The 12,066-nt window shown below is 48.7% G+C and overlaps 1 protein-coding gene across 1 annotated transcript in view; it reads left to right on the top strand.

Annotated features, from left to right (window-relative positions):
- The first annotated feature begins 353 nt into the window (after positions 1-353).
- ONECUT1 (one cut homeobox 1) overlaps positions 354-12,066 on the top strand; it is a 30,319-nt gene continuing 18,606 nt past the window's right edge. Inside the window, exon 1 of the mRNA XM_073361474.1 lies at positions 354-1,431. Within this exon, the coding sequence (XP_073217575.1) occupies positions 354-1,431 (1,078 nt within the window). The remainder of the gene's footprint in view (positions 1,432-12,066) is intronic.

The raw sequence follows: 12,066 nt of genomic DNA on the forward strand, positions 1-12,066 counted from the left end.
GCCAGCGCGCATGTCTGCTTTCTACCAGCAGCAGCAGCTGCAGCAGCGGGCGCTGTGGCCAAAGACATTGAAACAGTAAGAGACATGGCTAGAGATGGCGAGGGACGCGACCAGACACCTACTGGGGCTGCTGAGGCTGGTTTAAAAGAACGGGGGCCTTACAATTGATCAACCGTCACACACAAAAACAACAAATCCCGCAGAAAGAGAGAGCCCCACCAACCCCCCCGCCCCACGCGCCTGATCCTTTCCGCAGGGGCTGGAATCCTGCATGCCTCCAACGTGAAGACCTCCTAGGACCTTCCAGCCACAGGCCAGATAGATGTGGTGTCCACAAGCCTGCACGAATAACAATGAACGCGCAGCTGACGATGGAGAACATTGGCGATCTGCACGGGGTGAGCCATGAGCCGGTGCCAACCACGGCCGATCTGATGAGCAGCAGCCCCCATCACAGGAGCTCGGTGGCCCATCGCAGCAATCATTTGCCAGCCCACCCTCGCTCCATGGGCATGGCTTCCATCCTGGACGGTGGCGACTACCACCACCACCACCGGCCTCCTGACCACGCTCTGACGGGACCCCTGCATCCCACCATGACCATGGCCTGCGAGACACCCCCTGGGATGAGCATGAGCAGCACCTACACCACATTAACCCCTCTGCAGCCGCTACCTCCCATCTCCACCGTCTCGGACAAGTTCCCTCACCATCACCACCATCACCACCATCACCATCACCACCAGCGGATCCCTGGGAATGTGAGCGGCAGCTTCACCCTCATGAGGGACGAGCGGGGTCTGGCTTCTATGAACAATCTCTACACCCCCTACCATAAGGATGTTACCGGCATGGGGCAGAGCCTCTCCCCTTTGTCTGGATCAGGCCTGGGGGGCATCCACAACTCCCAGCAAGGGCTGCCTCATTACGCTCACCCCAGTGCCCCCATGCCTGCGGAGAAAATGCTCACCCCGAACGGATTCGAAGCCCACCACCCTGCCATGCTGGGCAGGCATGGGGACCAACATCTCACCCCTACATCCGCTGGCATGGTGCCTATCAATGGGATCCCGCATCACCCTCATGCCCACCTGAATGCCCAGAGTCACGGGCAGATTCTGGGTTCTGCCAGGGAACAAAACCCTTCTGTCACTGGTTCGCAGGTCAACAGTGGAAGTAATTCAGGGCAAATGGAAGAAATCAATACCAAAGAAGTAGCTCAGAGGATCACCACCGAGCTCAAACGGTACAGCATCCCCCAGGCTATCTTCGCCCAGCGGGTGCTGTGCCGGTCTCAAGGGACCCTCTCAGACCTATTGAGGAACCCCAAGCCCTGGAGCAAACTCAAATCCGGCCGGGAGACCTTTCGGAGGATGTGGAAGTGGCTTCAGGAGCCAGAATTCCAGAGAATGTCTGCTCTCAGGCTAGCAGGTGAGCCTCAGCGATTACTGCTGTGTTTGTGTGGCTAGGCAGACAGAGAGCTTGCCCAGGACAAGCCCATTCCAATACGTGTGTGCAGATAAATAATATCACAGGTCACATCACGCCTTGTATTTTGTTCCTTTCCAGTGCAATATGTCTCTCCCTTTCAAGTCTGACATTCCCTCTGGATTTCCTTTCTAGCTCCTTCACATGAAAGGGGAGCCTTTGATTTATTTGCACCGTTGTCCCAGTTCCTAAACAATGATATGCGAGGATGGTGAGGCATAAGGCAGGCTGTGGGTGCTGTCATGCCACTGTGCGTGTCTAGGGCTAGGGGAGAGAAACGGGGTGGGGGGGTCATGCTGTGTACTGTGACACCCACAGGATCAAAATCTACCAAGTCAGGTCTTATTATATAGACATGTAACGCCTACATGTTTATACCTGTGAACTGTACACAACATTGCATGTATATGTACATCAACTAGAAGGTGCACAGAGGAGCAAAAGCTAATTGATATTTTGGAGTGCCCATGAAATACGGATCAGGCCCCGGATAAGATAGATATTTCTTGTTATTGCCTATCTTCATATTTGTATATTTGCAAATGCTCTCTGGTGTGAGGTACAGCCAACTGACCAGCACACAGAACTAAACTCAGCTGTTGTATATAAAATTGCTTTCAAACTTAACATTCTCTGTCTCTGTGTGTGTGCGTGTGTGTACTTTCTCTGCCTCTTACACACACACACACACACACACACACACACACACACTCCTGAAGTGTTGGGAAACCCTATGGTGGAGACTTAGGTGAGGCTTCACAATATTTCACGCACCTCTCTGTTAAATGATGTTACCCATATGTTTGCATCTACCTTTTCGTCGCGTTTCTTTGGGGTTATTTGCTTGTATAAGAAATAAGAGTATCAGAAAAGGCTGCCCAGAGCGAAATATTCATGTTTGTTTGTGTGATCGTGTTGTAACTGGGTTTATTACCTGATAATTGTGGGGTTTGTTAACCCAGACTGTAATTTTTAAAAAAAAAAAAAAGAAAGAATCCATTTAAATGTTTCGGTGAGGTGTTGTAGAAATTGAAGCTAAGACTTCATAATAAATCGTTTTATACACTTCGGTGGATCTACTCTGTAACAAAAGTAGCGTTGTGACAAGAGTGAATAGATAATAGCTAAGTTGAAAGGGGAGCAGATGCTAGTTTCCTATTCTGCTTATTTCGGATCGGGCATTTTAGAACTTTGCTTTTTGACGCAAATGATACAATTATGGGATGTAACTTGTGGCTAAAGAGAAGGAATGGAACTGGTTAAAACTGCAAATGATCACAAGTATCATTAATCCACAGAATTCTGATTTACATAGTTCCAATCTGTATATGCATGTGAGAATAAGTATGTGTTATGCACAATTTATGCACTGACTCAGTAATTGGTGGCGAACAGAAATAGCACCTGGGATTAACATGGCCATAATTCGCTAGTTCTGTTTCGTCCTAGGGAATGGCTGGCTGTATTGTCTGCTGTGACCCGAAAGAGCAGAGTAAGAATATTTCAATCCATTTCGTTTGTCTCTCTCTTTATTTTATCCCCCACCCCCAACTTGTACTCAGTCATAGTACAGAGCCCGAGTTTAATATGATGGTGGTGCCTTGAGTGAGGGTTTGCTAATTAACTGATAGGTCTCTATTAATTTGTCCCTGGAGAATGCCAGACAGTCAATCCGAGTTGGAGTCAGGGTCACTGATCCGTTTCACAGACAAAAATCAAGGGAAGGGCCAAATCCTCTCTTTCCAGTGCACAAACGGGTCTGCGCCTCTGCCTAAACAGTAGAATGAATACGGTAATAAATGCTCCCTGGCTATTCGGAGGCCCAAACTGGCTACACATTTGATTCCTCGCCTCCTTTTCCTATGCTTATGTTCGCTTGGCTTTGGAGTCTGCACTGGTGGGAGAAAGGGGATCTAGCAGTGACCTTTTCTCTCTCAATCTGGAAATGGTCTCTCTACATTAACAGGGGCGGATGAGGCGAGAGGTGTAGCACTGTCTGGTTTTCTCACTCCTCCAGAGTCATGTAGGTTTCACAGGTCTGATCTGCCAGAAAATCCCATTCTCTCTCTCTCTCTCTCTCTCCCAATAACAAACCCCACGAAAGGTAAATCCCAGCCCTGCTGCGGCTGTCCAGGGGGGAGGCGGGGGAGGGATGGAGTTGGTGCCTGAGATCTCCCCTTAACGATTGACAGGGCGAACTTCGATTTGGAGTGTATTTTTAGGACAATTTGGACGACCTGAATTTCCACTTATTTACATAGATCGATACTGGAAACAACCACTTGAATTAGAATATGTTGGAGCCCCCTTCTTGGCATGAGCTGAAGGAAATTATGCCAAGCCAGGCTCGGCTGCTGAAAAGAAGATAGATGGGAGCGGGCGGCCGATTTCTGCAATGTATGGTTGACAAGCTACTCCTCGCACTTCCAAAGATTCAGAGAAACAGGCAGCATTGTTCCGTACTGCCCCGAATCAACCCCCCCCCCCCCCAAGCCTCCCACGAATTCCTCCTCCAGCCCGCCCCATCAGGACAGCTCTGGGTATAAGTGGATCTCCATAATCTCTTTAGGAAGACAAAGACTCATTATTCCGCCCTCTCCTTCAAATCCAACCTGAATGGTTGCACATGAGGGAAACAGAGCCCCATCCCTAAGGGTAATTTAAGCAAACATGGACCTAGAGTCACAGCATCTACTCTGACCTGGGGGAGGGAACGGGGCTCTGGCTGCAACTGTTTATTTTTTAATCCTTCCGGCTTTGTAACAAGTTCCTGCGTCTCCCCTGTAAATACTGTAGGACTGTTAGGATCTGGAAGACAGATCCGGATCCTCTCAGGACCAGTCACCGTGCCTTTTCTGTCTAGCGTGCGTCCCTGCAGGGGCTGGCGATTGGAAGCGACTGAGCCTCCTAATCAGCCGGGACTCTATGGTGTGCTTGTTGCCACTGCTCGAGCTCCTATCCCTTATCCAGACTGCTCTGCTAAACACCCACCCTCTGTTCTCCGGGCTTGCTGCCTGTCTTGTGACCCCGGGCAGGAGCTCCTTAACGGGGGTCTGCTCAGCGCCTAGCCCTGGCATTGACCTCCGGGGCCCCAGGCCGGGCCACTCCTTGTCTCCGGCATAGCAGCCACCGAGTGGGATTGGGGAAGGGGGCGCAAGGCCGATGCTCACAGACGCAGGGCTGCAGCCGGTCCCGGGCACTGGGGGGTGTGCACTGGCCGAGGGGAGAGGAGAATCCCTAGGAAGGACTCCGAGCCTGGCCCGGGGCGGGGAGGGGGCAGCAGGGGGAGATAGGGAGGGACAGACCTGGAGCCCTGGACCGTGAGAGGCCCCCTGGTTATCCTGCCACAGGGGGGAGGCAATAATCGTCGCGGACTCAGGACAGAGCAAAGCTGCAGCTTCCTGGAAGAGCTCGGGCAGTGGGGGTCGCTCGCTCCCATTGCGGACTGGTGGGGAACCCCAGGGGAGCAGGAAACTGTGCGATTCGGCACCGCCCTGTGCCCTGCCACTGCCCCGAACGGAGGAGGGCCCTGGGCCGGAGATCCCTGCACCTGCCTGGCTGGAGGCGAAGCCCAGCGCCCGGCTCTGGCCTGCAAAGGGGCAGTTCGGGAACACGTGTCTGTTTACAGGGAGCTGATTCCGGATCCATGGCGCTCTGGGCGCTCACACGCACCGGGCCGGGGCCTTCTCCAGGGCGGACGCCAGCCACTCCCATCCCCCGTTGTGGGTTCCCAGCACAGCCCCCGGCTGCCCCCGCACCCCGCCGGTAGCCAGTGGGCGTTTGGGGGGGCGCTGGTTAGTTCTCGGGCTGGCCCCCAGTAATGCAAAATGCCCGCGTTCAGGGCAGGCTGCCATGCTCTGGGATGCAAGCGTTGCTAGAAAGGCAATCTGCTGTAAATGCATAAACTATCGATTTTATTTTGTGCAGGTTTTAAATGTGTGATGATCTTACTAAGTGGTAAAAATCTACCCCGATTGATATTGATGTATGAACATCAATTGGAAATATCATAAATTACTCCAGCCAACGCAAATTAAATTTCACGTCCAAATTATAACTCACTCTCGAGCATTTAGAGAATTATCAGGCAGATTAATATCCCGAGTAGGCTGTCAGACTCTTTATTTATTTTCTGTGCGTTTCTTAAAGCCAACATCAAGAAGGCGACAAGGACGAAAACAAAACCCTGGTTATTTTAGACTTCACAGTCTTGTCCAGCACTTTATCTTGAGTATTTGCCCCTTCCAGCGATCCCTGGGGGTTTGTTACCTCCCAGATTACACCGAAGCTCCGACAAATAAAGGGAAAATTGGTAGTTACATGGAAGCTGTATTGAGGTCTTGACACTTCCTGGGCTGTCTCTCGAAATGTAAGCAGAACTGCTAATTGCAAAGCTGACCTCTTCCAGCCTCCATTTTATTCACCCCATCTTCCTTCTCCTGTCCATCCTCCTTTCCTTTGTTTGGTCCCCCCTCTGCCCTTCAGCACTGCATATTTATCAATTTATCCGTTTTTTCTCCTTCCGTCTTAGAAACTTATTCTTTCAGGGATGATTTCTTTTTTGCCTTCGTGGTGTTTAAAGGGGAAAGTCAAGCATTAGTCATTATTATGAATATTAATACAAGGCTAGAGGCCATCTACAATCTTTGGGGTCGGGATGGCGATTTATTTTAGCGTGCAAGGTAGAGTTGACAAAAAAATAGCTTTAACAAGAGTGAAGGCTTGACACGACAGAGCTAGCCCAGGAAAAAGAAACGTGCCCACCTGGCTGTGAGCTGGATATAGGGTCTGAAATGAGTCTGTCCAAATGATGCTCTCCGAAAGGCGTGTTTTGAAAATGACACCAGAGCCACACACATAGACACTTGCCCAGCCAAGGGAGACTCAATTCAGAGCGCGAAGGTAAAACGTTAAGGTGAGCTCGGATCTGGAAATAACTGAACAATACAAGAGAAAGCTACAAGTGCGTAGGGCTGGACGGGAGTTCCCCTTCGAGACAGAACTCCCCAGATCCATTGCACAACGAGGTGGTCCGAAGAGCCCAGAGTTTATCAAACGGCAGCTTCCCAGCAGCCTGTTCTCAAACAGACTCTTTCACTGATGCATTTTATTTCCAATTTCTAGACAGAACAACGTCCCTGTTCTCCTCCGAAGGCAGCAGGTCCCCAGGGCTACAGCGCCCAAGGAGGGAAGCTGGGCGCTTTCGGATATAGGGAACATTTCCTCTGCAAATGGCTCACCCTAAATTGCAGGCGAAGGGTTTGCCCACAGGCGCTGCCCGCTGCTGCATGGCACAGGGTGACTTTGCTTCCTAGATCAGGAATCAGTCAATATCTTCCAGAAACCTAATTTAAAAAAGAATCGTTGCTTTGCCTTTTTTCCCCCCCTCACACTTGTTTTCCTCCATAAGAAATTAAATCTCAACTCAGCTGAATCCTGGGAAACCGGAGAGAAATTCTCACCAATTTAACTGTAAAGAAATCAATACTGTAATCAGGGCAGTTTTCCCATTAAATATGAAATCTAATGAACGCCGTTTGCAACATTTACCCTGAAGACGACTGTGTGCAAACTCACCGCGTGCAAGGAAAGGTCGATGCGTTTCTGATATTAGCAGATCGTCACTCGAGCAGGCAATTAGTTCATCATTAGAGATCTGTTTAATATTTACACAGTGGAGATTATGCATAAATATAGTTGCATCAGAAAAGATACATTAATCGATTTTCGGTTGAACATTAATGTCTTGCTGCTTGTTTTAGTTATGGGGAGCCTATAATCGTACAGTTTTTAAAAGACTGCGAATCTCCCTTCAAGGAAACTGAAAAGCGACGCACCTGCAGTCTGATCATTAAACAAGCCATCCCACGCCCATAGGCCTGTGCCTTGCAAAGTGGACATCTATTTACACATCTCTGTGACTTGTACAAGTGCTGTTTGTTAGAGAGAGAGCTTTGGGGAAAGGTTTCTCCTCCTGTGTGTTTGTTTTATGAATTAATTGCTAAAGGGAATCGAGTGTATTAGGACATTCCAAGCCTAAAACAAGCAATGAGGCTAGGCGATTTTTTTTAAAGTTCACATTTCTCTTCAGATCTTGGGGGAGGGTAAAGTTCCCAGCTGTGCATTTCAGAGGATGCCTCTGCTTCCCCCCAGAACAACTCATTAGCTGCCATTTACCTACAGGTCACGTGTTGTATCAGTTAGCAACCAGCTTTGTGGTTTCGCTGGGATTGCTCTGAAGTAGCCCTTTAAATAAGATAAAGTTAATTGCATTCGCCCTAGCTGGTTTGGCAGATAGCAGCAGCCGGTTACTCAAAATGATAAGGGCCGAACCAGAAATCCCTTTCCCCTGGCAGCTAGTAACAAGTGCTCTGAGAAAGTCCTCCAGTGAGGAATCTGCGATTGTTTGTTGTTGGTGTCCTTGTAGCCTGATTGATTTATAACCAGCTAATACACGGCCTCATTTGCTTCTTGTTAATATTTATCCAAAGGAGGGACTGAAGGACTGCTTGGCTCTCTGGTAGCATGTCAATAGGGAACCGCGTTCCTCTGGGCCGGGCTTGCAGAGCATTCTGCAGTCAGAAGCAGGGGCGGCTGAACACAGGGAAGCCACAACTTGCTGTATGAGATCAGAAACACACGCAAAGCTCAGGGCATGGCTTGACGGGCTCGTGGCTATCTGGGCCACCCTGCCTCTCTGGTGTGCGAGCAGCCCATAGCACTTCCGCAGCAACGCCAACATTGCTCCCTGAAACGAGCTAAACCAAGGCATTAGTGTCAGGAAATAGAGCTGCGGGGAGGGGCCCAGGGGCTCGAAGGGGTGAAATTGAAGGGGCTGTCTTCCAGTCCCGAAGTCTCAGGGATGTGATTGATTCTTGTGACATGAGCTGGATCCAGTTAAGGGCTTGACTTTCCCTGGGTTTTCATGCACTTTGAACAGGCAAATCACCTGCTTCTGTGGTTCATTGTCTATTTCTTATGAGCAACAAAAAAGCGTTTCTGGATTGCCTGTCACCCGAAAGGGGCAGGGGCAGCAGAGAAAGGGACTTGCTTGGTTCCAATGTACAAAAGCGGTGTAACTAGGAAGAAAGATAACTTGCAATGAGTTGCAAAAAAAGTTCAACCCGGGTTAACCCTGGCTATAGTCACAGCCATGCCGGTTTGCTGCGCTGGAGCTCTTCCGTTTGAAACCGATCTTCCCTGTTTCTTTTTAAGATGCTGCCATAATGTAAATGGTTCACATCTCTGGTTATTTATTTGACGTGGCAGAACTCCTCTGAAATCACAGTGTGCTGGGAGTGAAGCGCATTGGGATGCGGGACAAGGAAGCTGTGGGAGAGGGGGTGATAAACAGATAAAGGAGGATTTGGGGATTACCTTGCTAGTCAGTAACAACCCTTAGTTGCCACAACAGGTGTTTAAAGTTGTTTAAACATTCCTTTTCCCCAAATGACATTTTCCCACGGTTTCCTAGTCATTATTCAGCTCTGATTTTTGTTTGTAATTAATCACGTTTTAATTGAAAGACACACTGGTGCTGGGCAGGGAATGATATTTTAGAAAGAAACTGTAAGAGGAAGAGAGATATTAAGGGGATGTGATTGTCCCTGGTGGTTCTCTTCCGGACTGCCATTTTGATGATGATGTGAGATTACATCAAAATGGGAGCTGCTCCTGGCCTTTTGGGGAAGGCCTCTTGTCTAAAGTCAACCCGGAATTGTTTCCTTCCAGTAAAGAAATGGGGTTTGAGGAGGAAATGTGCGCTCATGTAAATCCCACCGGCATACAATGCAAGGATCCTGAACTGCAACTATTCCAAAAAGAGGTGTCACAGATACACATGCAATTGGAGGGGCTGGGACCCAAGCCTAACTGGGACCCCAGTTCATAGACACAGCCGCAGTACATACATAGCGAGTGATTGCATAGTCTCACCGTTCCTGAGACCTCTGTTGGACTTTGCTGCTCATAATTTCTTCTACAAACTAATCCCCAATAGTTGTGTTGTTATATATATACAACTATATATATATACAATATACATAGTGCTCATTTGAAGTGTGTGCATTGTACACAAGACTGTCCGCTAATCTGAATGGAAAGAAATCAGTTAATTGCATCATACTGTCCGCAGGTTTCTCACATCGCCTCTCAACAAATTAAAGAAACACTGTACGCATAATATTGACATGCTGCCCTACATTTCTATGGCCATTTTACTTCCTTGTTTGCGCCATGCTTGTTGTTCAGAAGCCATGCGCCATCTACTGTCCAACAGTAGCTAGTGCGAAAAGCTGTAAAGTACCAACTGGTCTTTGTACTAGTGGCGAGTTCTAATTGATGGGTGCGGGGTATTTTGGAGAAATCTCTCCTAGAGAGGCATCTGTTGTTTCTGCGGCACGTGTCGTCGCCTCTGAACGTATCAAGTCCTAATTAAGATACAAAAATACAGACAACTTTCACGAAACTTTGCAAACATCTGGTTGCCACCAAGTTGCTAATAAGAGGGCATGTTCATTTCAGTCGCTTGAAAGGAAAGTTTTTCTGTTTGTTTCTTTAAGGATTAGGGTTCATGTGAATGAGAATCTATGAAATGAAGACTAATTTTTCAAGCAAAACTAAGGCTGCGCCTTCGCTCATATGTGGTGGGGGAGTCTATTGCCTTTTTTTGTTCTAAACTGGGTTTTGATTGATAAGCCCATCGGAGCCAGAATTCGAGCACAGGTAGGCTTCTGAATTTCAGCACTTTGGACAGTTACCTGCCTGCTCCCCCGTTGCGATTTCTATTCACAGATCTTCGTCTCCTACTCCGCGTGCTGCATTTCCTGCAGGTCTCACGTGGGAACGGTTGTTGGTGACATTATAGACAAAAAGGGAAACTACTGATTTCGTACAATAAAGTCAAGAGAGGTAAAGAACAGGAGGGGTGAGCATATTGGCCGCGTGCTTCCAATGAATCATACAAGTCCAGTGAACTTTTATTCGGAAAGCTGATGTTCTCCTCTCTAACACAGGAGCAACAATAGCATCGATGATGCATAATGCCAGCGTGCAGGGATCCGGCTGCGAGGATGTCGCACGCGCAAAGTCCTCCCCCCACTCTTTCCCTCCCTTCCCACCCACATTACACCTGGAGGCTTTAGCCACGCACATGCATGGGGACGATCGCTCCAGAGTGTTTCCATTGCTGTGACACCTCCAGGGGATGACACCGCAATGCTTGGCGAATGCGTTTCAGTGGCTGGGGGGTGCAGGGAAATGCTGAAGAAACAGTGGCCAGGAAGCAGTGCTTAGCGGGTTACTGGTACCGTGCGAACTTGAGCACGAGTTCGGGGGTGAGGATAATAGGAGACTGATTAGGAAGGGAAAAGAGAGAGAGAGAGAGAGAATTCTCTAGCTAGAGAGTGGTGTTTCCGGTCCCATTTGGTGCATGGGGCTGTAGGGAAATTTGTCACAATGCTGCGATCGAGCGCTGGGCACTTGCAAGCCACGGCTGTCAGATAACCAGGGGGGAATCTCTCAGTACTCACAAAGAATGATCCTAAAAGGCACAGATAGTGAATCCTTTCCTATCTATTCCTTTATTAGTTCGTAATTGAATGAACCCACGTGTTTAGCCTGGGCAGAGCTGTCATGTGCCCTCTGGCCGATCCCTACGGTAACACATCACAAAAGCAGCTCCTACTTTGGGACAATTAGTGGGCTTAGGGCTGAAGAGTAGGATTTATTGCTGAGGTGCAGTAGGGCTTCATCAGAAGCCTACTGGAGTCTTCAATGGGCTTGGGATCGGGGCCTACCCGAGCTGTGTGTAGCAGGTTGCACAATAGCCTGGTGGCATCATACCCAGGGCCACATCAGCACAAAACCTGCCATTTTCGTGACCACTAGATTTATTTATGAGCAAATCAATACATGTCAACGTGACAGAGAGGGCAACTTCCTGCGGTATCTTGGCGAGATGATATTGTATTACCTGTGTGAATGGTTTGTGTATAATTTTAGGTCAGGGATTGTATGCACTCCATGGGGGGGAGGGCTACCACAGCTTCTCCAGGAAGGGAAAGCAGTAGGGGATGATCAAGAAAAATCACTAAGGTTATAACACCTGCAGGTAGGCACCACCTCCTGGGGAGGCTCTCCTATTCTGGTTCTCCAGAGACCAACAGATAAAGACAGGACTTTTGGATAAACAGCCTGAGCTTAAACTTACTTGGGGCCTTAGTTCTGGTTCTTGATCTAAAGAATGATGTGAACTTGTAACCAGAGGAAAACCCAGTTGTGAGGTTGGAAGGCCTGACACCTACCTACCAGATCCCAATGCTGGAATTGGGGGTGCTCTGGTAAGCTTGTTAGCATGTGGATAGGTTCTTTTATTTTTTCTATGTTTTTGTTGTAATGCTTTTACTTTAAGAATAAATGTGCTTGCTGAGAAGGAGCTGTGACATAACTGCAAGAAATACACTGGTCTTAGCCCTTGAAGTAAAAGCAAAGCACAGGCATTGGGCTTTTAGACAGACTGGCTTGCTAAGGCTACCCCAGTGTGGATCATGGAGGTGTGCAGCCTTTAAAACCCCTGTC

This window comes from Lepidochelys kempii, chromosome 10, assembly GCF_965140265.1.
Source record: "Lepidochelys kempii isolate rLepKem1 chromosome 10, rLepKem1.hap2, whole genome shotgun sequence".
Lineage (NCBI taxonomy): Eukaryota > Metazoa > Chordata > Testudines > Cheloniidae > Lepidochelys > Lepidochelys kempii.